The sequence below is a fragment of the Aythya marila genome (genome assembly GCF_965140915.1).
Source record: "Aythya marila genome assembly, chromosome: 26".
NCBI classification, from domain to species: Eukaryota; Metazoa; Chordata; class Aves; order Anseriformes; family Anatidae; genus Aythya; species Aythya marila.
In genome coordinates, this window is record NC_139067.1 from 736 (window position 1) to 25200 (window position 24465).

The 24465-nt window shown below is 43.3% G+C and overlaps 2 protein-coding genes across 8 annotated transcripts; both read left to right on the top strand.

Moving 5' to 3' along the window:
- Window positions 1-1789: 1789 nt before the first annotated feature.
- POLB (DNA polymerase beta) lies at window positions 1790-12675 on the top strand. Of its 4 annotated transcripts, none has more exons than XM_082779455.1 (15): window positions 1791-1944; window positions 2033-2090; window positions 2183-2249; window positions 2665-2739; window positions 4005-4063; window positions 5356-5405; window positions 5842-5893; window positions 6640-6694; window positions 6782-6854; window positions 7250-7320; window positions 8041-8127; window positions 9593-9657; window positions 10192-10331; window positions 10928-11034; window positions 11872-12675. In XM_082779455.1, the coding sequence occupies exons 1-14, from the start codon at window positions 1884-1886 to the stop codon at window positions 11020-11022; spliced, it is 1008 nt and encodes a 335-aa protein (XP_082635581.1). In that variant the 5' UTR covers window positions 1791-1883; the 3' UTR covers window positions 11023-11034; window positions 11872-12675. The 4 variants fall into 4 exon arrangements, with proteins under 4 accessions (XP_082635583.1, XP_082635581.1, XP_082635582.1 ...); XM_082779456.1 differs by having other exon boundaries at window positions 11875-12675; XM_082779454.1 differs by having other exon boundaries at window positions 10928-12675.
- Window positions 12676-13931: 1256 nt separating this feature from the next.
- On the top strand, window positions 13932-24339 carry VDAC3 (voltage dependent anion channel 3). Of its 4 annotated transcripts, none has more exons than XM_082779611.1 (10): window positions 13932-14027; window positions 14972-15083; window positions 16421-16492; window positions 16796-16845; window positions 18696-18848; window positions 19960-20012; window positions 21424-21651; window positions 22510-22660; window positions 23542-23599; window positions 23849-24339. In XM_082779611.1, the coding sequence occupies exons 2-10, from the start codon at window positions 15050-15052 to the stop codon at window positions 23938-23940; spliced, it is 891 nt and encodes a 296-aa protein (XP_082635737.1). In that variant the 5' UTR covers window positions 13932-14027; window positions 14972-15049; the 3' UTR covers window positions 23941-24339. The 4 variants fall into 4 exon arrangements, with proteins under 4 accessions (XP_082635737.1, XP_082635736.1, XP_082635738.1 ...); XM_082779612.1 differs by lacking the exon at window positions 13932-14027 and adding an exon at window positions 14511-14698; XM_082779610.1 differs by lacking the exon at window positions 14972-15083 and having other exon boundaries at window positions 13949-14027.
- Window positions 24340-24465: the final 126 nt, after the last annotated feature.

Here is a 24465-nt window from a genome sequence, read left to right on the forward strand (position 1 = left end):
ACCCTAACCCTAACAACCCTAACCCTAACCCTAACCCTAACCCTAACAACCCTAACCCTAACCCTAACCCTAACCCTAACCCTAACAACCCTAACCCCCTTCCGCCTGCAGTACCCGATTCCCACCATCAGGTGGCGGCAGAGGGCTCACGCGGGCGCCACCGCGCAAGCGCGGACCCGTCCACCTGCAGTACTCGTTTTCCACCGTCAGGTAGCGGCAGAGGGCGCCCGCGGGCGTCACCGCGCATGCGCGCCCCCCGTCTGCCTTCAGTACTCGTTTTCCACCAGCAGTTGGCGGCAGAGGGCTCCCTCGGGCGCTACTGCGCAAGCGCGGACCCGTCCGCCTGCAGTACTCGTTTTCCAGCAGCAGGTGGCGGCAGAGGGCGCCCGCGGGCGCCACCGCGCAAGCGCGGACCCGTCCGCCTGCAGTACTCGTTTTCCAGCAGCAGGTGGCGGCAGAGGGCGCCCGCGGGCGTCACCGCGCATGCGCGCCCCCCGTCTGCCTTCCGTACTCTTTTTCCACCAGCAGTTGGCGGCAGAGGGGCTCCCTCGGGCGCTACTGCGCAAGCGCGAACCCGTCCGCCTGTAGTACTCGTTTTCCAGCAGCAGGTGGCGGCAGAGGGCGCCCGCGGGCGCCACCGCGCAAGCGCGGACCCGTCCGCCTTCAGTACTCGTTTTCCAGCAGCAGGTGGCGGCAGAGGGCGCCCGCGGGCGTCACCGCGCATGCGCGTTCTCCGTCCGCCTGCAGTACTCGTTTTCCACCAGCAGGTGTCGGTAGAGGGCGCCCGCGGGCGTCACCGCGCATGCGCTTTCCTCGTTCGCCTGCAGTACTCGTTTTTCACCAGCAGTTGGCGGCAGAGGGCGACCTTGGTCGTCACCGCGCAAGCGCGAACCCGTCTGCCTGCAGTACTCGTTTTCCAGCAGCAGGAGGCGGCAGAGGGCGCCCGCGGGCGTCACCGCGCATGCGCGCCTTCCGTTCGCCTGTAGTACTCGTTTTCCACCAATAGGTGGCGGCAGAGGGCGCCCTCGGGCGCCACTGCGCATGCGCTCCCCCCGTCCGCCTGTAGTACTCGTTTTCCACCAGCAGGTGTCGGTAGAGGGCGCCCGCGGGCGCCACCGCGCATGCGCGGCCCCCGGCCGCCTGCAGTACCCGATTCCTTCCTGCAGGCGGCGGCAGAGGGCGCCCGCGGGCGTCACCGCACATGCGCTCCCCGCGTCCGCCTGCAGTACCAGATTCCCACCAGCAGGTGGCGGCAGAGGGCGCCCGCGGGCGCCAGCGCGCTTGCGCGGCCCCCGGCCGCCTGCAGTACTCGTTTTTCACCAGCAGGTGTCGGTAGAGGGCGCCACGGGCGCCACCGTGCGTGCGCGGCCCCCGGCCGCCTGTAGTACCCGATTTACTTCAGCAGGCGGCGGCAGAGGGCGCCCGCGGGCGTCACCGCGCATGCGCTCCCCCCGTCCGCTGCAGTACTAGATTCTCACCAGCAGGTGGTGGCAGAGGGCGCCCGCGGGCGCCTCCGCGCATGCGCGCCCCTCGTCTTCCTTCAGTACTCGTTTTCCACCAGCAGGTGGCGGCAGAGGGCGCCCTCGGGCGCTACTGCGCAAGCGCGGACCCGTCCGCCTGTAGTACTCGTTTTCCAGCAGCAGTTGGCGGCAGAGGGCGCCCGCGGGCGTCACCGCGCAAGCGCGGACCCGTCCGCCTTCAGTACTCGTTTTCCAGCAGCAGGTGGCGGCAGAGGGCGCCCGCGGGCGTCACCGCGCATGCGCGCCCCCCCTAACCCTAACCCTAACCCTGCGCGTGAATGCGGTCGCGCTTTCAGACGTCACCGCCGGAAGCCCCGTCGCGTCGTTTCCGCCCGTTGCCGCCGGCCGGTGCCGCCGCCCGCGATGAGCAAGCGGAAGGCCCCGTCTGGGAGCCCCAACCAGGGCATCACGGACCTGCTGACGGGTGGGTGGGCGCTGGGGGGGCCGCGCCGCGCCGCGCCGTGCCGCGCCGCGTCGCGCCTCGGCCGCTCCAACCGCGTTTCTTCCCGCAGAGCTGGCGAACTACGAGCGGAACGTCAACCGGGCCATCCACAAGTACAACGCCTACAGGTACCGCCTCCCCCCCCCCCCCCTCGCCGTGCGTGGGGCTGCAGGGCCCCGCCGGGGCTGGGCGCTGAGCCCTGAGCCGCGCTGTTCTGCAGGAAGGCGGCGTCCGTCATCGCCCGGTATCCCAGCGAGATACGGAGCGGGGCCGAAGCCAAGAAGCTGGTAGGGGTCCGCGCCCTGCTTCCCGAGGGGGGCCGGAGGGGCGGTGTCACGGTGGGGGGAGGTTCCCGGGGGGGGGGGGTTGGCTGCTGCGGGGGCCTCACAGAGCCAGCTGGGGCCTGCAGCTGTCTGCGTGCCAAGGGCTTCTGTGGTGGCATGTTTCCCCTTCGTTGCTTTACTGCCCTGCTCAACTTGGAGGGCAGTAGAAATCAAAGCCTTGTCTAGAATAAGTAACGCAGTCGTCAAAGTGCTGTGTTTATGCTGCTTGTGTGAAACCCTGCACGCTCTTGTTCCCTTATGGACCAATGTTTTGTTGTGGTTTAAGTGATATCATAGTTCTTCCTGCGGGGCTTTCTTTTTTTCCTGGCTGTAAGTGATCTTGAGGTTAACTGGTGTTTCCTTCTCCCCCAATATTTAGGATGGAGTTGGTGCTAAAATAGCAGAGAAAATTGATGAGTTCTTATCCACTGGCAAACTACGCAAATTGGAAAAGGTGTGTTTCTTCCCTTGTACTGTATTTCTCAGTAGTTGTTTTTCTTTGTACTTTGCAACGTAGCCTGCTTACTGTGTGCAATTTCTAATGCTCTCTGTGGTGAGACTCGAGTCAAGCATTAGAATCACAGAATGGTTTGGGTTGGAAGGAACCTTAAACATCAGCTAGTTCTAACTCCCTTGCCGTGGCCAGGGACACCTTCCCCTAAACCAGGTTGCTCAAAGCTCCATCCAACCTGGCCTTGAGCACTTCTAGGGATGGGGCATCCACAGCTCCTCTGGGCAGCCTGTGCCAGTGCCTCACCACCTTCTGAGTAAAGAACTTCTTTCTAACATCTAGTCTGAATCTATCATCTTTTAGCTTAAAGCCATTACCCCTTGTTCTATCACTACATGCTCTGACAAGGAGTCCCTCCACAGCTTTCCTGTAAGCCCCCTTTAGATATTGGAAGGTCACTAGAAGGTGTGCCCAGAGCCTTCTCTTCTCCAGGCTGAACCGCCCCAACTCCCTCAGTCCGTCTTTGTAGATAGGTGTTCCAGCCCTCTGGTCATCCGCATGGATGTCCTCTGGACCCGCTCTAATAGGTCCATGTCCTTTCTGTGCTGGGAGCCCCAGAGCTGAATGCAGGGCTCCAGCTGTGGTCTCAGGAGAGAGGAGCAGAGGGGATGAATCACCTCCCTTGACCAGCTGGTCATGCTACTTTTGATGCAGCCCAGGACATGGGTGGCTTTCTGGGCTGCAAATGCACATTGCCAGCTCTTTTTGAGTTTCTGACTGACACTCCCAGGTCCTTCTCCTTGCGGCTGCTCTGAGTCCATTCTCCACCCAGCCTGTGCTTGTGCTTGGGATTGCCCCCACCCAGGTGAAGGACCTTGCACTTGGCCCTGTTGAATGGTTGACATGGAGTCTGTGCCGAGTACAAATTAAGGAACTAGAAGTTCTGCCAAAGTTTCAGTATTATCTATGAACGTGAATATAGTTTGTGAATGTTGTCCCTGAGAAGTGGAATTATGACTCTGGAAGGCTGTTGAGTTCTGAGTTTTAAGCATGCTGTTCACCTTCACATGGGAAGTTAAGGTAGTTTGTAGGCATGGTACGTATGGTACTGTAGTAACGCACAGTTCTACTGTTGGTGCTGTTTTGTTCCGATTTATAGTAGCTCTCCAAAGCAGAATCTGACCAAGTTGTTTTATCTTCTTAAGCTTCCTTTTTGTACTGCAAATGGAGCAAAGAAGCTTTGGTTTGTGTTATTTTGTTTTTTGCAGATTCGACAAGATGATACAAGTGCATCTATCAACCTCCTGACACGAGTTACTGGCATTGGGTAAAGCTTAGTTATTTTGGTGGTGTTTTGTTGTTGCTTGTTCACTTGCTTGTTTGTTCTTGTTTGTTTTATTTGGTGGAGTTATAAACAGAAGTTGTGTGATTATAAATTCTGAAAAGAATGAGTTTGGGCTGATGCTGTAGTACCCACACCAAGACCTCAGAGTTGCAGAGACAATTGCACAAGAAGAAAAGGCAGTTGTCAATTACAGACTTTGCAGTAGAGGAATAGAAGTTGGAAAGCTCCTGTGTGCAAGCTGAAAAGGGAAGGAGAAAATAGGTGATCAAAAACCATGAAAAATAGAGAAGAGTAGAATTGTTTAGGTGAAGTAGGAGTCTTTGGGTGTGACTTAAGGATGTGAAATTTGGCCAGGGATAATGGCATTTTGGTGCTGTTTGTAAAAGAAGCAGAGTCATGAAAAAGCCCTCGTTCCTCAAAAAGAAGGCTTTTCAGAAAGGTGCTGTTAGAAATTCACAAGCCTGTTCTAGTTTCTATCCTGTGCTTAGGGAATCCCCAGCAGAAAAGAGCTCAGCTTTCACACAGGCACATGCATGAAAAAACAACAGTAGAGATCAGTTTCCTGAGTGTGTTGGGCTCTGATATTGCTTGCTGAGAATAGGTTTGACTGAATTAGGGACCTGTGAGTCCTTAGAAACAAAGCAGAGTAGAATGCTAGGGGAAGGGAAGAGCAGTATTCAAAACCCTTCAGGTTGAAGACAGGGAATGTTATAGATCTCCAGTAATTTTTGAAGATTTGATCAAAGTTTGAGGATACTTACGTTGTGATTGTCACAAACTCTCCAGCCAAATTGGAATTGGGGCCACTTTGTTGTGGTTGCAAGCTGGAGCCTTGTGGACTTTTTGTTTGTTTCTGTTTGTTTGTTTGTTTGTTTGTTTTTAAATGCTACTCTAAAGACACTGTTGTTGTTGCTGCCATCAGCTGCTTTAGAGACTATTCACGATTAAAGTAGCTCTTATCGCACATCCAGTTACATTCCAGTATAGCTGTCTAAAGCACTATTGCCAGTTTGGTGAGATTTTATTTATTTACTTCTCTAAATTATACATCACTATATAGTTCTGTCAGTGCTAAAAATGTGCAGGCCAAGCCTTGGATAGCCATCTCTGTTTCAAAGTAAAAATTGAAAATGTGCACACTGAAAGGTAAGCATTAGAAGCAACTTTAATCTTGGCCTCAAAGAACCTAGGGAGTTAATATGAATACAAACCTCCTGTTCGGTGTTGTAAGACTCTTGCTGTTCCTGATTGCATCTTGCTTTGTCTCTTTGTAGTCCAGCTGCTGCCAGGAAGTTTGTTGAGGAAGGAATTAAAACTTTAGAGGGTGAGTGTAACTTCGGGTAATCAGTTCACACACCAATAAAGTCTCTTCTGTCAAGCTGCCTGTTTCACAATAGTACTGCAATAGCGGATGTGCCTTCCTTCTGGTGAAAGTATATTTACAAGAAAAAAAAAGCTGAAGTTAGTGAACAGGCTAAAGGCATTATATATGCATTTACAATAAAGTACTTAGAGATTACACTGAAAATAACATTGATTTTTGTCTTTCAAGTGAATAGTCCATATAAGTCTTTATCAGGAAGGTGCACTAATGATTTCTTCTCATGCTGTCAGCTGTTGAGCAGTCTTCTTAAAATCTCTTGTGTTTGAGGTTGCTATTTGCTTATTAGATACTCTTCATTTGCATCACCTTTGCATTGTTGGAAACTTACTGTACGACTTTTTACCCTCAAGTAATTTTTTTTCACTAATCCTTCTAGATCTAAGAAAAAATGAGCACAAGCTGACCCATCACCAGCGAATTGGGTTGAAGTAAGCTTTCTTGGGTGCAAGTGCTTGGCTTTTCTAATGACTCCTTTAGACACCAGAATGTAATGTAAGGTTACACAGGCCAATTAGTCCTGTTTTATCTGCATGCTTTTTGGCAGTTCTTCGGTTTTGTTTCATTAGAGTTGAAATTCAGTAGGAATTGGGATGGATGGATCACACACATCAGGTAATGTGTGGCTCCCAGGCTGCAGTACCACTGCTAGTACCTTCTGTCAGTGGTTCTGGTGCTAGAAAAGGGAAGAATGTGCCTGCTCATCAGACATCATTGTTTCACCTGGCCTCTTTTCCATGGCAGTCTGTTTTCTACAGCTCCGTGTATAATTATTCAAGGAGCTTTATTTGGCTTTTGGCAACATAGACCACCTCTGACCAGGGGTGAGGGACCTGCTCCTGCTTATTGCTGATGGACCAAGTTTTGTCAGGTACCTTTTTTATTTCCGGAAGGCTATGTAAATATAAACCACTGACCATATGGTAATATTACTCCCACATCATAGCAGCTCTTTAGATATAGTGGAAAAACAAGCACCGAAGCTATCTCCTAAGCACTGTCAAACTTGCACATCTATTGCTTGGAAAGATGTTTTCTAAATTCTTTGTGGTGAGAACGGGAAGCTTTTGGTGAGACAATATAATGTGTATTGCTTCTTCTAAAAACACATTTAATTGTCAAGAATTTTAAGGTGTGACCCTTACCACTAAGTCAGACACTTTTATTCTATACTCAGATATTTTGAAGACTTTGAAAAAAGAATCCCAAGGGAAGAAATGCTGCAAATGCAGGTAAGAAAGTCTCTGTCAAGAACTTGAGGCAGTGAGGGCCAATGAATGACTGGCACCTTTAAATGCTCATCTGTCCTCTTTCCATAGGAAATTGTGCTGAAAGAGGTAAAGAACCTTGACCCAAAGTATATTGCTACAGTCTGTGGCAGTTTTAGACGAGGTTGGTACACTGTAATCTTGTCATGTTTTAATTAGGGCTAATAAACGAGACTTATTAATATATGTTCTGGAGAGTGCATTTATGCTAAAATTCAGCTTTTTGTGTTAGCATTGTCTTACTGGTTAGTTCAGTCATGAAATGCCCACATAAATCCTTTAAAGGAAGTGTTTGTGCTTCATTGCTAGGGAGTATAGCAGCAAATTTTTGGTTGTTTTTCTATGAAATGTGGTGATATCAAAAGAGTGGGGCTCTTTTCCCTTACGACCAGTTTTTGTAAATACTTTGAATATTCACTGACTGTTTTCTACTAGAAAGGTGAGGTTAGATTTACGTTCATCGATGTGCATATGCTTTCTGTCTTTAACAGGGTTTTTCTTTGCTTCTTACTTGCCTAGGTGCAGAGTCGAGTGGTGATATGGATGTTCTCTTAACCCATCCAACTTTCACATCCGAATCATCCAAACAGGTGTGTTTCTCTGCTACTGTGGATCTGTACTGTGCCTCACTTCCAGAAAGGCGTGTTTAAATTCAGAAGATAGGTAATCTCAGACTTGCATTGCAGCTTCCTGCATTTTTTTTTGTTACTGTAATAGTAAACTCAGCTCTCTGATCACCATGTTTATTTTGAGGATTTGAAATTGCTTCTTGGGTCTGTGCATTATGTTGCGGTCTCAGTGTAGTATATTTACTGTTATTCTTTCCTCCATCTTCATCCCTTAAACTCCCCAGATTCATGTGCTTTACCAGGTAGAACTGTAAGAACTAGCTGAATAAAGCAAGGATTAAAGGCAGCGTTACTATCTCTTCATGTAGCCACATGCTTTCAGAGGAGAAGCAAATGTCCTGATGCCCTTACCATCTGTTGCGGCTAACTCTTGAGTAGTCCTAGTGATTCTATGTTTCCTGTGTTGCTTCTGTAGATTTGTTGCTTGAGAGTTGAAAACTGAAAGCAACAAAGAACCTTTGTCATTTCAAATGGAAGCAATCTGACATGGATTTCACAGGAAACTCCTTACTTCGTAATTGTAATTTCACTAGCTTTTTCTCACTATTAACTCTAATCTTTTCCACCTCAAAGTTCATATGCAATAGCATATATATCATTATGGTGATGTCCTGCAGGTAAACAAGTAAGATACTGTTGCTTGTGAAGTAATTTGTTCTTCTGTGTTGTGTTTGTTCCTAGTCAAAACTTCTGCATCGAGTTGTAGAACAGCTGGAAAAAGTCCACTTTGTCACAGATGTGCTGTCTAAAGGTGACACCAAATTCATGGTAAGTTTTTTTGTGGTGGAGGAATGTGGCGGAGATTACCTCTCATGACAGAAACTAGGATATACACATCAAATTTTGTTTAGACTGCTGGAGTTGTAGTTTTCTTGTTTTTTTTTATCTCTTTTTTTTTTCAGTTGCCTTTTAGTGAATCTCATTAAAATATCAGTATTCAGAAATCTGCAGGTACTCATCTAGTTTTGAACCCCACTGACACAACCTTCGTGACACAATATATCTACTACAGTTAAAAGATACTTGTTTTCCCAAGATAAAAGGGGCTGTTAGGGTTGAGGATTTTGTTTGTTTATAGTTGAAATTAGAGCTAAAAGAACCGTGTTAAGACTGTTTTCAGTTTGGTTTGTGTTGCATTCTGAGAGGGAATGAAACATGATGGCTTTTTAGGCTTGATCTTTAGGAGGAATAAACCAAAACTACCCTCATTTTTGCCAAATTGATTGTGCATACCATATGGGTTTAAAGCTAAATATATGTGTATATATATATATGTATATACATATGTATGTATGTATAGGTGAGCCAGAAGCAGAGACGCTTAACAGCCCAGGTTGAAGTCACAGTTCTATAAGCTCATTATAGTTTGACCGCTTTTTCTGCACAATCATATCAGTCTTAAAATAGTTGTACAGTAGCTCTTGCCTTCAAAGTGGAAGCTAAGAAAGGAATGTTGTAAAAAGGGAAATATGATTGTAGCTGAGAATCTGAGAAAAACAAGTTACTGCAAGGAAACAGTCTTCATAGCTTCAAAAATACAGGCAATGTTAAGCTTTCAAAACAAAGCTAGAAATAGAGGTTGTCTTAGTATGAAGCTGCAGACTGTGAGACAGTGTAATATGTAAACATTTTTCATCATTATGTTATTATGGTTCATTTCCCTGACCCTTACTGCACTGTCATTTTTGCTCATTATAAACAAGATATGAGCCTTTTTCTTTAAATGTATGAATTGCATGGAGATTACAAAGCAGTTTGAAATGAAAAATGGTAGACGATATCTCAGGAAAAAAAAAAATCTGTACTTTTATTTCTATTAGCATGAGCTTTGTTTGCATTTTCCTGATCTTACTGATGTTTATCCGTGCTGAAGAGCCTGATAATAATTAGGGTAGAGGGATGGAAAAGTCCTGTGATTCCTCCTGCTGTAATAACTTAGGAATTATAGACTATTGAACTACAGTTCTCTTAGCAGCATAAAACAGTGATTCACTGTCACAATGACACCCAGCTGTTCTAATAAAATATTTAATCACTTCAACAAGAATTTAATTCTTTTTTGCTCTTCAAGATAACTAATGATCAAACCATAATTATACATATTTGGAAATGTGTATTTCAAAAGATTATTTAAGGCTGGACTATTAAAAACAGTCAAGTCCTGTAAGGCTATCTCAAATACATGTATGTTTAACATCATTTTGAATTTCTCACTTTCTTTACGTTCTCACAGGGTGTCTGTCAGCTGCCAAATAAAGAAGATGGAACAGCCTATCCACATAGGAGAATTGATATCAGGTAGACCTTTAAAAATAAAACAAAACAACAAAAAAAAAAGAACACATTAGCTATCTACTACATAATAGATATTTGCTTCCAGTCTGCATTCAAATTTCCATTCCCATGTCTAGAATATAGCATTTAACAGGTTTCCAATTACCTTGTATAGAAGCCACTGTACAACTGCCAGTTTAGAACAGGATATTAGCAAGAGTATTTCAAGTCATGGCTTTCTATTCAATTTCATAATCATGACCTATGTTATCAATACTGCTTTGACATAAATTCTTTCTTGTCAGTGGTGCAAGCACCATAACCATGCAGTGGGTGAACACCAGTAACTTATGGGTCAGGGTAAATGTGCCGTACCTTTGTTTGATATGCATTTCATTCTTGGGTCAGGCTTCTGGGAGAATCTAATATACAGAATTCCAGCATTTGTGCATTTAAAAAGGCAGCAAACCTAGAACAGTGGCTGAGCAGCTGAACTCCAAATGGCTTGTAGCTTTACATTTGTCCTAAATCTATATTTTTCTTCCACTTCTATCCTAGGTTCATCCCTAAAGATCAATACTACTGTGGTGTACTGTATTTCACAGGCAGTGATATATTCAATAAGAACATGAGAACTCATGCTCTGGAAATGGGCTTCACAATCAATGAGTATACGATCCGTCCCTTGGGCGTCACTGGTCAGTCTAGACCTTTACATGTAGTTTTCTTTATAGTTTCATGTTTTGTGTGATTATCTCCTTAAATCGGTGTCTCAGTGTATTGGAAGTTGTGGTAAATACAGTAGTTAATGAAATTTTTCACTGTGGCCTTTCTGGTACTTGACACCATTATAGCAGGGGAGGCAGGCTACTATGTACAGGCAGCATACGATAACTCTATCAGGCCACCTAATCTACTTGGTCTTACTGATATACAGGCTGGATTTTCAGTGTAAAGCACAACAAATGTTTTCCTGTTCTTTTAACATGATCTTTTTTTGTCCTTCTGTTCTTTGGAGGAGGGCTTACTATATCATATATGTGTGTATAAATATATGTATTTTAATTGCATAACCATGTAGCCCCAAGGTTAATTGGTTATCTTTTTTCTTCTGACACTGAGAATTAATATCTAAATACTGTATGAGTCTGTGGGGGTTTGCTGTTTTTTTGCTGTTGTTGTTTTTTAAATCTGTTTTGCTTACAGCAGTTTGTCTTAATCTTGCAATGCATTTGGCAGTCCAGGATTGTATGGAATTTCCACCTTTCAAATAGCATCTGTAATATGCTTGCAGGAGTTGCTGGGGAGGCCCTACCAGTAGAATGCGAGAAAGACATTTTTGACTACATCCAATGGAAATACAGAGAGCCAAAGGATCGGAGTGAATAATTGCTTGTCTAGGTTTGTGACTTGAAGAGACATTTTTGTAGCTTTTCGTGAACATAGAAACTGCATTATCTTTCTTTGGATGTTACTGCAAAAAGCGTATAGTAATGATGCTTTAAAGCAAGTCCATGGCACTAGTGCAAAATGTCTAGTATAAATCAAATCCTTTCTCCACTCTAGATAAAGAGGATGAGAATCCTAATGCAACACAGTGCATCAGCACTATCTGATCAGCGTGATAGATATCGACACTGGATAGTGCCATTACTTTGCCTTTTAATTTATTTGTCCTAGTAGGCTGACATACTTTATCCCCCTTAAGCTATAACCATCCCTTGCCTCTTAATGATGTTATTTTTCTGATTTTATGGTCTAATGCTTCTAATATTTTAAAATTTGACTTGGCTCTGAACCATTCCTTTTATCGTTCCTTTGTTCAGCTGTAACTTCTTACAGCTCTCTACAGACTTCAGTGCAAAAAGGAACGGTATAGCTATAAATGTTCATGGAGAGTTTGATGTGGATGTGACTAGACAAAATTAAAAATCACGTACCTTAAGAGAAAATCAACATATCTTTCTTTGTCTCCCTCTCCCAATATTCTGAAGTGTTCTGAGATACAGTCTTGCATAAAACTTTAAAGAGAGAAACACCCATTCTTGATGTAGGTCCCAGATTCTGTTTTCAATATAGGGTGTGACTTTATTTTTCCAACATAAAGCCTTATCCAAGAACTTTTAAGTGGTAAAGAACAAGCAGGGTCTCTGCTTTTTAGTAGTTCCTCTCAAAAAAAAAAAACACAAGTGAAATTGTCCAACATAGGCTTTTAACAGATGATTATTTTTAATCTAGCAGCAACATTCCTGCTTCTGAAGACAGACTGCACTTCTTTGTTTGGCTAACCAGCCTTCTCCTGAATGAGACTGAATTTTTGATTTGATGTAAGCGTGTTCTGCTAGCTCTTTCCTCTGATATGTCTGTGGTTTTCAACTTTTTTATAAGCAAACCTGACAGCTCCGCTAGCTCCTTTTAAATCATTTTGAGAGGTAATGACTATTACGGACTTCAGAGGGGCTCCAATCAAGATTGCATTACTTAATTGTATTTGAGACAAGAATTCTGTGTATGAACTTCTTAAAGTGACTAGTTTTTATTAGTAAAATAGCAACTTTGACATATTACAGAGCATGTGTATGGAACACATCGCTGTCTTTGTGTCTGGATACCTTGTGGGAGTATAAGGCAAATATATTATAGAACTGCAAGCTTGGAAAACCAACTCAAATAAGAAAGACTTTATAGATAGTCCTATTGACTATTACTAATTCAATGTTAATTGATTTGTAAATAGTTAGGTCCTTTAGCAGTCTTTGTGGAGGCAGAGAAGAACTTGTATCTGTACTGTCAGAATACATAGCCTTGAATGAATTGTGGAACAGACATATTTTTTACCTTACTTGAGCCTACAGAACACCACCTTTGCTTGTTCTTATATAATTAGTGTTGATCATTCTTAGTAATAGAGATTATATAGACTAATACTCTTGCTTTTCCCTTATCTGATGTCTTCCACTGCCTCATAGTAAAAAGACATTTAGCTGCTGTATTCAGTGTTTTCTTCAATAATCAGCGGAAATAAAGTGATATTTCAATCCACTGTTTGACTTCTTTATATAGGTGTCATTTTTTAAAGCATTTGAAAGCAATAACACAAGCTTAGCATTTACAAATGTTTCTTAAGTAGCATACAGCATTACACTGATGCAGTATACATAATACTAAGTAGCCCAGAAGACTACTTTGTCTTGGGACTGGAGACAGAATTTGCTGGCCTTGTATTCTTTCTCAATAGCACACTTAATCCTTCTGGGTAGAAGAAAAATGGCTTGTTCAGAGGTTGTTGGTTTTGTGTGTTGTTGTTGTTTTTGTTTTTTTTTTCCCCTTAAACGATATAAAACGCTGTAGTTGATTTTTGTTTTTCTTTTTTTTTTTTTTCCTCCACGGTATCACAGAACGGTTTGGGTTGGAAGGAACCTTAAAGATCATCTAGTTCCAACCCCCCTACCCTGGCCAGGGACGCCTTCCCCTAAACCAGGTTGCTCAAAGTCTCATCCAGCCTGGCCTTGAGCATCCACAGCTTCTCTGGGCAGCCTGTGCCAGTGCCTCACCACCCTCTTAGTAAATAACTTTTCTAATGTCCAATATTAAATCTCCCTTCTTTCAGTTTAAAACGTACTGCTATGCTCTTTGATGAAGAGTCCCTCCACAGCTTTCCTGTAGGCCCCCTTTGGGTATCGGAAATAATTTTCCTTCCCATCAAGTTATTATTCCTTATTCTGCATTGCTTTTAGTTCCTTACACTTCTTTCCTTCCTCAGCACTGGACTGCACAATAGCAGGCAATCACTGGAGGCAGTTGCTGCAAGCCTCGAGTGTGTTAAAGGGAGTCTGTCAAAGTGGGTGTGCTCATACTGCCAGGTAGGCAAAGACTTGCAGCTGGGCTTCCTCAGCGCTGGCTGCAGGTTTGGGCCGAGTTCACTCCTGTCCCGCCTGCAAGGTCTTTTATCGGGCTCGGGGCTGCTGACCTCAGGGTGCCGCTGCGCCTTGCTACGGCCGAGGAGCTCCAGTTTCTGTCTGCGCGTAGCACGAGCAGCTCGAAACGGCCGGGAACGAGGAGGGGGGCAGAAGGGGCCAGCAGCGCCACGCGGGCACGCTCGCAGCGGGCCCCTCCGCGGCCTCCTCCCGGCCCCGCGCGCACCTTGAGCCGGCCGAACGCGGCACCGGCCCCCGCCGCCTCCCCTCGCCCCGGGGCCCGCCGAGAGCAGCGGCGAAAGCCCCGCCCCCCTGCGGCGGCCGCCGCGCGCGCCCGCTCCCCCTCGGCCGCGCGCCCCCAGCCCCGCGCGCGGCACGCGGGCGGCCCTCAGGGGCGGTGGCGCGGCGGGGCGGCGCTGCGCATGCGGGCTCGGGGCGACCGACAGCTGTCCCGGAGCGGAGCGGAGCGGCCGGCAGGTAGCGGCGGGGCCCGGGCGCGGCGCGGCTCTACCGGGCTTCGCGGAGCCGGCCCGGCGGGGCCCGGTGGCGTCTCCCGGCCCGCGCCGGGGCGAGGGCCCCAGGGGGGAAGCCGGGAGCGCGCTCGGCGGCTCGCTCTGGCCGGCGCCGCCGTGCCCTTGGGGGGGGGGGCGTCGCGCTGGCCGGAGGGGGCGGCTCTGTGGTGGCGGCCCCGTGGCGCGGAGCGGGCCGGGCCGGGCCCTCCCTGCGGGTGGTCGGGGTCCCGCCGGGGCCCCGGCGTCCGGGCCTGGAAGCGGCGAATGGCGCCGTTGCGAAGGGCCGCGCGTTCCGCTCCGCTCCGCTGCCCCGAGGGCGGGGCCGCTGCCGCGGGGCCCGGCTGCGGGCGCTTAGCTGGGGAGGGTTCGCGGTGTCTGCGCCGTACCCGAGTGCGGGCGTTCTCTGCGCGTTCCCTCGCATCGCCAATTCGGCGTTTTATTTTCGCAGCTGACGTGCGGTTGTTGACTTACTGCGTGCTGTAGCTAAAGATGGCAGCGTTAACGATCGCTCGCCCTAGCCTGTTATTCCTCAGTGTTTTCTCCCTGTGGCTGTTGTAATGATTTCCGTGTTGGAAAGCAAGTCCAAGTATGATATTAAGAAGATACTGTTTAAAAAGAAGGCGTTTACAATAAGTGGTGAGGCTTATTTCTGGCAAACCTATTTAAAAAAAAGAACACGCGCACACACACACACACACACACACACAAAAAAAAAAAGTTGAAACTTCTGAATTGAGAGGTTTGTGTGGTAAAAAACATGTTTTATCAGAAATATACGCTCTGCTCCATAGCTAGGTTGCCAAAACCATTGTATGTATTAAAACTCTATTGTTGTAAAAGTCTATATTGATTGTTTTTCATCAGTTTAACAACTCACCGATTTTAATTTTTCCTCTCCATGTTTGACAGGTTAAAAGGCCTTTTTATGTAGTAAATTTGAGAAGTGCCTATCTTATGACCTGATCTTCAGATAAGGAACCTGCGGTCATGTCCGGCTGTTTTATATCCTCTAGACCCACGGGTACATATTGATAGATATGTAGTGCAGGTTAGATATTAAGTCATTGAACGTAGAGCATTTTTTCACTGTGGGATGCAAATTGCATGACGGCTTCATTTCAGGAAGGGGCTCGCTATCTGAAAACAGGACTTAATTGCTTAATATGGATACTGTTGCATTTGTGAGAGAGCCTGAGTATTTTGCAAAACTATTTGGATTTTGATTACCTGTGTTTTTAGAAAGCAAAGTCAGAAGCTGTTAAGGAAATAGATTTCTGGTTATATAAAGGTTTCTAGTTATATAAAAGTCAAAAAAATACTTGTTAGGTTTTTGCTAAAAGCATGAGTAAAAAAACAGAACACTAAGAAATAGGATATTAACATCAGGATTACGATGTGGGGAAGGGGGAAAAAAAAGTAACTAAATTGGTGGGAGTGACATGATGATTTTGGGGGGTTTTGCTTGAGTTATTATTTTATTTTTCATTAGTCTTTTGTTATGGTACAAGTAACAAATGCGGGGTAGGGGTTTTCTCATATTGGGTGTTGCAGGGAACAATGTCAGCAATTTGATCAGCTGCGCAAAAAAGTAAGTGGCAAAGGGTTAGCATTAAAATTAATCAAAAGCATCATTTTTGATGGCCTTTCTTTTCTGGAGCAGGTGTACCTCTACAGTTAAGTAAACTTATTCTAGAAAGGAAAGATGAATTTTTCTATGAGGGGAAGAGTGTTTTTGCTTTTTTAACGTGGATTAACTGATGTACGGTGTAGCATCACATCTGTCCTTTTGAGTTTTGTACTCCATATTAGTTGTAGCAGCTATGTGTATTAGAAGGTGTAGTTGTTGCTATTTTGTACACACAGTGCAGAAATACTGGAAGCTACTGGACAGTGTAATGAGATCTTTATGTATTTTCCAAATCTCTGGAAAACTTCCTAAGAACTGACTTCCATATAAACTTGTAAATTATCTTTTCCTTTGGGATTGTTCAGTGCTGACATGGCTTCACTGCTTGGAGCCCCTTTCAGAAAGGGTCCTGTCATGAAAGCAATTTTGCATATTATTGGAATGGTGATAAATGCTCATGTGAGCTCTTTTTGCAACATAATAGCAGAATGTGAAGTCTCGGTATGTAGTTGAATTTAACGCTGCTCCTAATGATTAGGAGCAGATTGGTTTCTGACAAAGCAATAATGACACAAGCATGACTTTCATGAACATTCTTCGAAGGCCTTGCAATTTCTTATCAGTGAAGCACACGTAGGGTACTTAGTCACAGATGTCTATACATACTTTGAATATAGTTTGTATTTTATGCTGTTAAACCTAGGATTCTTACAGCTTCCACTGTGTTTCAGATCCCATGGCTGTCCCACCATCATACAGTGACTTGGGAAAGGCTGCCAGGGATGTATTCAATAAGGGCTATGGTAAGTAAAATGACTGAGGTTTGATAGTAATTTCATATTTTGTCTTGGGTGTCTACAATAAAAACACTACTATTTGAGAAAGCCATTAAATACCTCATGGTAGGAATCCAGCAGAAGGATGGACCACCTCGAATCACCAGAATTCCTTCAATCTATCATCACTAAGATGAACAACTGGTGAAATATGAAAATAGGCTATTTCAGGCCAGTGTTCCCTATGTGCCAGACTTGCTGGGTGTGTAGCAAATAAACCTTGCTTGTATATTGTGGTGAAACAGATGCTCTGTACTCTTCTATTTTCAGGATTTGGAATGGTCAAGTTAGAGTTGAAGACCAAGTCTTCCAGTGGGGTGGTAAGTACTGGGAGCTTTCAACATCACCAATATGGAGGGGAGGGCAAATTCCTAAAATGGTAATAACTTGATAGCAGGTGTTGCTTCTTTCTTTTGTTTCTCAATTTAAAATTGTTAGCCAACTGATCTGTTTCTAATAACCATTTGTAGAACTCGTGTAGTGGTACTTCTTTTCCTCTGGTGTGCAAGAATTTTCACATACCTTGTTCAGGATTTATAGTTTTCCTTCCAGTTTGCATTGCAACGTCCATGCACGCAGTTTTTCTTCACCATATATAGGTCTCACTTCTGTTTATGAATGCAGTTGAGATTCTCTGCTGTTGGTTTTTATAAGATTTTTAGTTCACAGACTTTTCATCCAAAAGGCCAAGGGATAAAAAGGAACCACAGTTTGCCTTAACTTCATTTTCACACATCTCCACTATGCTTATAATGCAGGACCTAATTAATTAATTAAAACTAAATAGTCCTCCTGACATACTTTGTGTAGAATTTCAGAGCATTTTGTAGGTGTTAATTAAGATTTATAGCACTTAAGGTAACTAGAAAATGTGGTGATCCCCATTTTAGTGGTGGAAAAATGGACCTCCCTTGTGACTTCACAGGAAAGCTGGCAAAACCAAGAATGGAAAAACCAAGAATGGATTTCTTAATTTCGGTCTTTAAGCACAGGCATATGCAATTTATATTAGATAAGCTTATTCTTACAATGACTCTCAATTTCTTGAGCGCCAGCACTTACTGCTATCCTGGTTGATAGGGCTGTCCTGCTTTTCAGCCTATCTCATAACCATATTTGCTTTAGATCCCTTCTCTTGCATGGCGTAAGTCATTCCTTTTGTATTACTGCGTGCTGTCTCAGTTGAGTTTTTGATGGATTACTTCTATCGTGCACCCGGCACACAAAGGTCAAGGAACTCCACAGCGTTTGTATTACGACAGCTGTCAATTACTGACATCAAAGAATGTGCGTACTTTTCCTGCCGTGAAGTTTTGATTCTCAGTAATATGGTAATTGTTAACTACACTATCTTGTGACGGAACGTGCACAACTCTGTTAAGTTCTAAAATGGGTATTTCCTTCTCCATGCAACTTTCATTTTGGATGCTTAACCAGCTGGTAAGAACAGTGACTGTTTTGTCATGTTGGCTTTTTTTTGCTTTCTCTGATGAGGTTTTCTGTGGGGGATATCGTTTGGTTGTTCTGCATCATATTTTCATTTACATCATGAAGTTTGGCTTGTGTCCGTAGTGCTTAATCTCCTGTATGATACATGTACATAAAGCCATTTGCAATCTCTGTCCCAACAATTCAAAATAAGAGCACCATAAAAGCAGCATGAGGAAAATAAAGAGAGAGAGATTAAAAAAATATCTACCTGTAAAAGACAGATATGGTATTGGTACAGTTGTCTATTGCTAAAAGTTTTGTGCTCATTAGTGTTTGTAATGAGCATTCAGCAGCAATATATGGTTTAGGGGATGGAAGAGAGGCTGGGCATGAAATGTGAAATCTAAATCTAGTACTTGAGTACTAACAGGATCTCTGATTGATATTGAAATGTTTTTGTTTGCTTTTGATGACAGTTCTTAGTGTAATAAGTCTTTTTCCAACCTAAGCAAGCTCCAGGGCTCTATCAGCACATCTTGATAACAAATATCCAGAACAGAGATGCCAGAAATGATGAGATGCAAAAAGAATAGTTTTGGGTGTGGATAGGGAAGAGGATGATGATTTTGAGTGTTCTGTTTTTAAGATCTAAGGGTAGCGAGTGTTTGCGTTAGCATTTGACAAGTGGAAAAAGGTAAAGTACTTAGGAGTGCTGAAATTCATATTGTCCTCTTGGCAGGAATTTACAGCAACTGGCTCTTCTAACACAGACACAGGCAAGGCTTCAGGTAGTCTAGAGACAAAATACAAGATCAAAGACTATGGACTTACATTCCTCCAGAAGTGGAACACGGACAACACATTGGGAACAGAAGTTTCCATGGAGGATCAGGTAAGAGGAAGCTGATACTCTGAAAATGTTTCCGCAGTTGGTATGAGAAAATACTGAGTTGAGCAGAAAACACTGAGGAATGAAAGTTACACAAAACTCCCCAGAGTACTAAAAATGCACAGACTGAGAGACAGCATCATGAATTTTAGCGCAGGGAGTGCAAGCATAACCACAGCCAAGTGCTGCTACATAGCGATACAAAGATACAGTTATTGCAGATGCCAGCATACCAAATTAGCTGGTTGAATGAGTATCACTATTATCCGCTCTAAACACAAGGGTGATTTTTTTTTTTTTTTTTGAAAATCAACTTTAGCTATGTAGAGCTGTCACTGCTACAGTCATGAAAGAAAACCGGAGAGGATTCTCTGTTTTAAATGCCATAATACATAAGGCTGTAAGTTTGGCTGCCTTGAGACTTAAGGCTTCGGCTGAAGGTTGAAGAGAAAATTTGCAGCTTGGCGCTGCTTAAGCAAAGGGTTGCTGTTATACAACACTCTCAAAATACGAAACTCCTTTTCAAAGTCGATAGCTTTCTGCTTTTCACAACTGCCTACAAACTAAGGTAAAACTTCCAAAGGTAATAAAAGTTTTGTGGTGCTCTCCACTATATGTGTCCATCCCTTTTTATAGTTAAGGTTTTGCAATTTTACCAGTGCTTTAACACATTCAACTCAAAATGAGGTGGAACAGCTGTGCCCAGTACATGGTTTGGCCAGTGAAGTAGTACTGTGTCTCAGAATATGCATAGGTTCTGAGAGGGATTCTTAAGCTGCAGCATGGATTATTGGCTCTATAGGGAATAAATAAGTAAAACTGAAGAGTTTTCTTTAACAGTTTCTCAATTTTCTTGTCAACACTAGGTTTGAAATATTCCCATAATAACAAATCTTTAAAGTGTGTGCTGTTAATGGTGCCTCATTGTAGGAAGAAATTCCCAATTTTAATCCTTTATCATACAGCACCTACAGATCTCTTTGTAAAAATGTGTGGGAGACTTTCTGTTCATGTCACGCCTTCTCTTTAGACCTGAAGTAGCACCATAGTAATGTAATAAAACAAGCCATGTTTTAGCAGAGTTGTGAGCAAACTTCTCTGTTTTTCTTTACAGTTGGCTGAAGGACTGAAGGTGGCTCTTGACACTGTATTTGTACCAAACACAGGGTAAGTATTTTCAGTCACCTTTATCTAAGGAGTCCTAGAATTGCCCTTAACTTCTCATTAGAAATGCTTATATACTGTACGTTGTGTAAATGCTCAAAACTTACCATTACTGACTGGTCACATTCAAATATTGCAACAGGAAGGAACTCATGGTTTCAAAAAAAATAAAAAATCAAGAACTTTGTTCTGCAGGTACTGTAGAGTATTTTGAAGGCAATGAGCAGAATAAGCTCTGCTAGAAATGACTCTGGCTTTTTGGCCACTGCAAATTTATTGTTTTAGAGGAGGTATTGTATTCCTGTTACTCGCTCCTTGAATAGCTAGGTCTTACAGGGACTGCTTAATTTGTACCATCTTTCTCATGGTGTTCATGGTCCAATTGCTGTCAACCCAGTGCCTTAGGAACAAAAAGCAAAGCTTGCTTTTTTTTTTTTTTCTCCCCTGAAGCCTGTGGAAGTAGAACAGCCTGTGTATTATGATAGGCAGTGGAATAGCACTTTTTTTTCTTTTTAAAATTATTTATTTCTTTTTTGGTTGACAGAGCAAAGAAGATGTGTATATGGGGTATGTATGTCTGGATATACATCAAGCTTGAGACTGCTTTGTAAATAATTACTGGTATTTCTTTATCATTGAGAACAGCATAACAGAAAAAAAAATCAGAGTTTTAGATACTACTTGGATATAAGAAATTAGAAAAAGAGTTAAAAAGTAGCCTCCAGGCCTGGGTATGAGTGATGGACAGCACGGTGTCCTGCTGTATCTTCAAAGATAAAGGGGCCTGGGGAGAGGATGATGGAGGTGATAAAATTCTGTTGCAGTTAACTTTGAATTGGTAGCAAAAGGAGCAGAAAGACACATTGGTGAGAGAGGAACAGGCTTCTTTGGAAGACAGACTAAATGGATGATACATGGGGGATGAGGAAAATTCCTTCTCAGTAAGGGAGTGTGGTATCCAGCAGTGAAGGAGGAAGGAGAGTAGGCAGTGCACACAAAGGAACAGTGGAGAGAGCTGAGCAGCCAAAAAAATCATTAAAGGACAAAAAGAGCAGCTATCACTGTGGGATGTCGCAGATGCTGCTGAAAGAAACTGATGGTGCCATAACATATTGCAACTATTTGCGGTGAACAGAATTTGAAACCTGATATGTTTTGAGTAATAAGCAAAAAGATTGATGCCTTTATAACTTCTCAAGGATTTTAAGGACGTTGAAAATGTTGGAAGTAGCACCACCAAATACATGTAACATCAGTGTTACCCTCATCCCATGTGCTCTTCAGCAGTTGTGGTGATTTTAAGTTTTGAGTAGGCATTAGTCATTTAATGCACTGGCCCTAAAGGACATACATACAGGATTAAAACTACCTATAATATAGACCACAAGGGATAAAATTAAATGTTTCTCTGCAGGAAGAAGAGTGGAAAGTTGAAGACCTCCTACAAAAGAGAATATCTCAATCTAGGCTGCAATATAGACATTGATCTCTCTGGACCAACCATCTATGGCTGGGCAGTGCTGGGCTATGAAGGCTGGCTTGCTGGCTATCAGATGGCTTTTGATACGGCAAAATCTAAGCTTTCGCAAAACAACTTTGCCTTGGGATATAAGGCAGGAGACTTCCAGCTGCACACTAATGTGTAAGTATTAATCTGAGCCTAGAGAAAATTATCAGAAGATCCAAGCTAGATTAATAGTGAGAATTAACTGAGCTAGGTAAAATGTGGTAGGAAGGAGGGAGGATGCTGATTTAGTTCAAAAATAATTCACATCATGTTTTCATCTTCAGTACAATTAAAGCAGAGGCAACTTCTCAACTTTTTGTTGTCTGTTGAGACTGTGTTTCAGGGTCATCTTGGTTTTGTGTACACAAGATAATGGCATAAAGGCACTTCACACCATTAGTTTGGAATTAAAGTTGGTAAACTTCAACTTCTATTTTGGTAATAGACAAGAGTCTTCAGTTAAGCTATCTTACCCTTTCCCTCACCAAAGAGAGAGTTTCTGGCTCAGAAACGCCCAGGGTTGAGGAGAGAGGTGTGTGTTGCATAATTCTTGTTTCCAGCTGTCACCTTAGTGTAGCTCTAGCCTTTGCATTCAGATGCTTTGAGAATCTTTGAACTTTTTATATTTAAACAACTGCCATGCAATAACTTTGTTTTCAGTCTCATCATTCCCATAACTGCCTTAAATCTCTTTCTAGGTTTGTCCCTTTATACATTATCAGAGGCTTTTCTCCTTAAGACAAGTAAAGTTTGTTTTCTGTCAGAATCTCAAACATTGTGTCTTGGCTACTGGTCAGTTGTGGTCAGTTAAGCAAACAATACCCTTGTTATGGGTAAACATCAGAACAGCTGTGAGCTCCAGCTAGGAATTCTATGACCATGGGTCCACTGGACACCTTGGTTCATTTTGAGATAATGATCAAATGATGATGGGAAAGGAAGAGATAATCTCAAGGGGTGCTATTTACTGACAATTGCATCTCTTACAAACAGGAACGATGGAACTGAATTTGGTGGGTCTATTTATCAGAAAGTTAATAATAAGGTTGAGACATCAGTCAATCTTGCATGGACTGCTGGCAGTAACAACACACGATTTGGTATTGCTGCTAAGTACCAACTGGATGAGAAGACTTCCATTGTGGTAAGATTTTTTTTTTAAAGGAACAAGTATTTCAAGCTCCAATAAACGCTAAAAAATAGTGATGTGAAATAGCTGCTCCAAATAGTTACTGAGAAAGTATAGGAGACAGCAAACTGTTGTGGTTTAAACTTCAACTAGGACTACAAGTCATATGTGTGAAACATCTTTAAAAAAATAGTTGTTAGTCTGTCTATTGTGCCTATGCAAAATGTGTTTTGAAAAGGTAATATGAGCATGAAATATTTTTCTACATTGTGGATTGGGTAAGAATTAGACAAAACTACTGCAGTAAGATGACAGTTCAATTGAGCTTACAGCCCTCTCTTAACACTGAGTTATGTAGCTCTTCAAAGTCAGTCAAGGTTATGAGCTAAGTGCCTTTACTGACACTTACCAAGTCTTACGGAAATGTTAGGGGCAAAAAGCAACATGAATAAAAGTAACTGCATACATAATAACACTAAGCACTTAGGTAGCAAGCATTTGTTAAGCCTTAAAACAAGAATTAGTTCCAGGATAATTCAGCCAGAATTAAAAAATAGGAAACGCTATTGTAAACAGCTCAAAACTTAGTAAAAGATAAGTTTGCATATTCATAATTTTTTTGCTCATTCCTTAGAAAAAATAGGGTGGGACTTGATATAGCTGTAGTATGCCACAATCTGAAGATAAGATGGGACCTATTTCTTGTGCCTGTTCCAGGTTGAAGGTAAAGTGGAGGAACATAGTGAAAATTGGGTATACTGGAAACTTGTAGGGGAAAAGACTAGAATACAACACAGCTAGAGATCAATCTACAAGTAACTGAAAGAATGAACAGGAGCACTAGAGCAACTTTTTGAGTATTTGTGCATGGCAGTGATTTTTTTTTTTTCCTGTAGGCTAAAGTGAATAATGCCAGCCTGATTGGAATTGGTTATGCTCACACCCTTCGACCTGGTATGTAAGCCCAACTAGTAGCAAATCCTACTGGTTACTATGTTGTGGGTTATTTTACTATCATCTCTAGAACAGAATAGGAGGAAAAAAAAAAATAGAAATCTTACACAGGTAATATGAAAGTAAAGGCTGTGTATGCACATAAGCTCCTATAGTAAAGAAGACACGTCACGAAGACTCAGGTACTTGGTGAGAAGGTGTTATACTGGGACATTATTGTATGAAGACTCTCCTTCCTTGCTTTTCTAGGTATAAAGTTGACTCTCTCAGGCTTGATTGATGGCAAGAATTTCAGTGCTGGAGGTCACAAAGTTGGGCTGGGATTTGAGTTAGAAGCTTAATGCAGTTTTAAGTAAAACAACAAATGGTGCTCTGGAAGAAGGAAAAGCATACCCAGTGTGTTTTGGCCTTAACATTACTCTGAAATCTCCAGCAGTGTGAACTTTCTACTCTTCCAAAGAATGCTTTTAACCCACCCTTGAAGTCCAGCGAGTGCAAGCACCTCCAAAGAAGATACTTGAAGGCATGCATGGGAGTTGTGATGTTTGTGCCCCATGTTCTCACTTGCTTATCATATTCTAAATGGGCTCCTAAAAGGAGAACATCCCACCTCTCCCCATTATTGTATTGCATCCTGCATGTCCTACCTTTCACACCCTTTTACGAAAGGTAATCTGTGTGCTACAGCGTAACATTTGGTTTTACATCAGAAATGAAATAAATGTCACAGTTGGAACATAGCGTTGGTTCAGATAAGCTGTTATCTATGCAGTGGGGCTTTTCTTTTTGGTGGATCCTCTGCAGATTATCTGTTAGCTATGGTTAAAGTTTTACTAAACTATATATAAAATTAGAGGGTGGTTGAG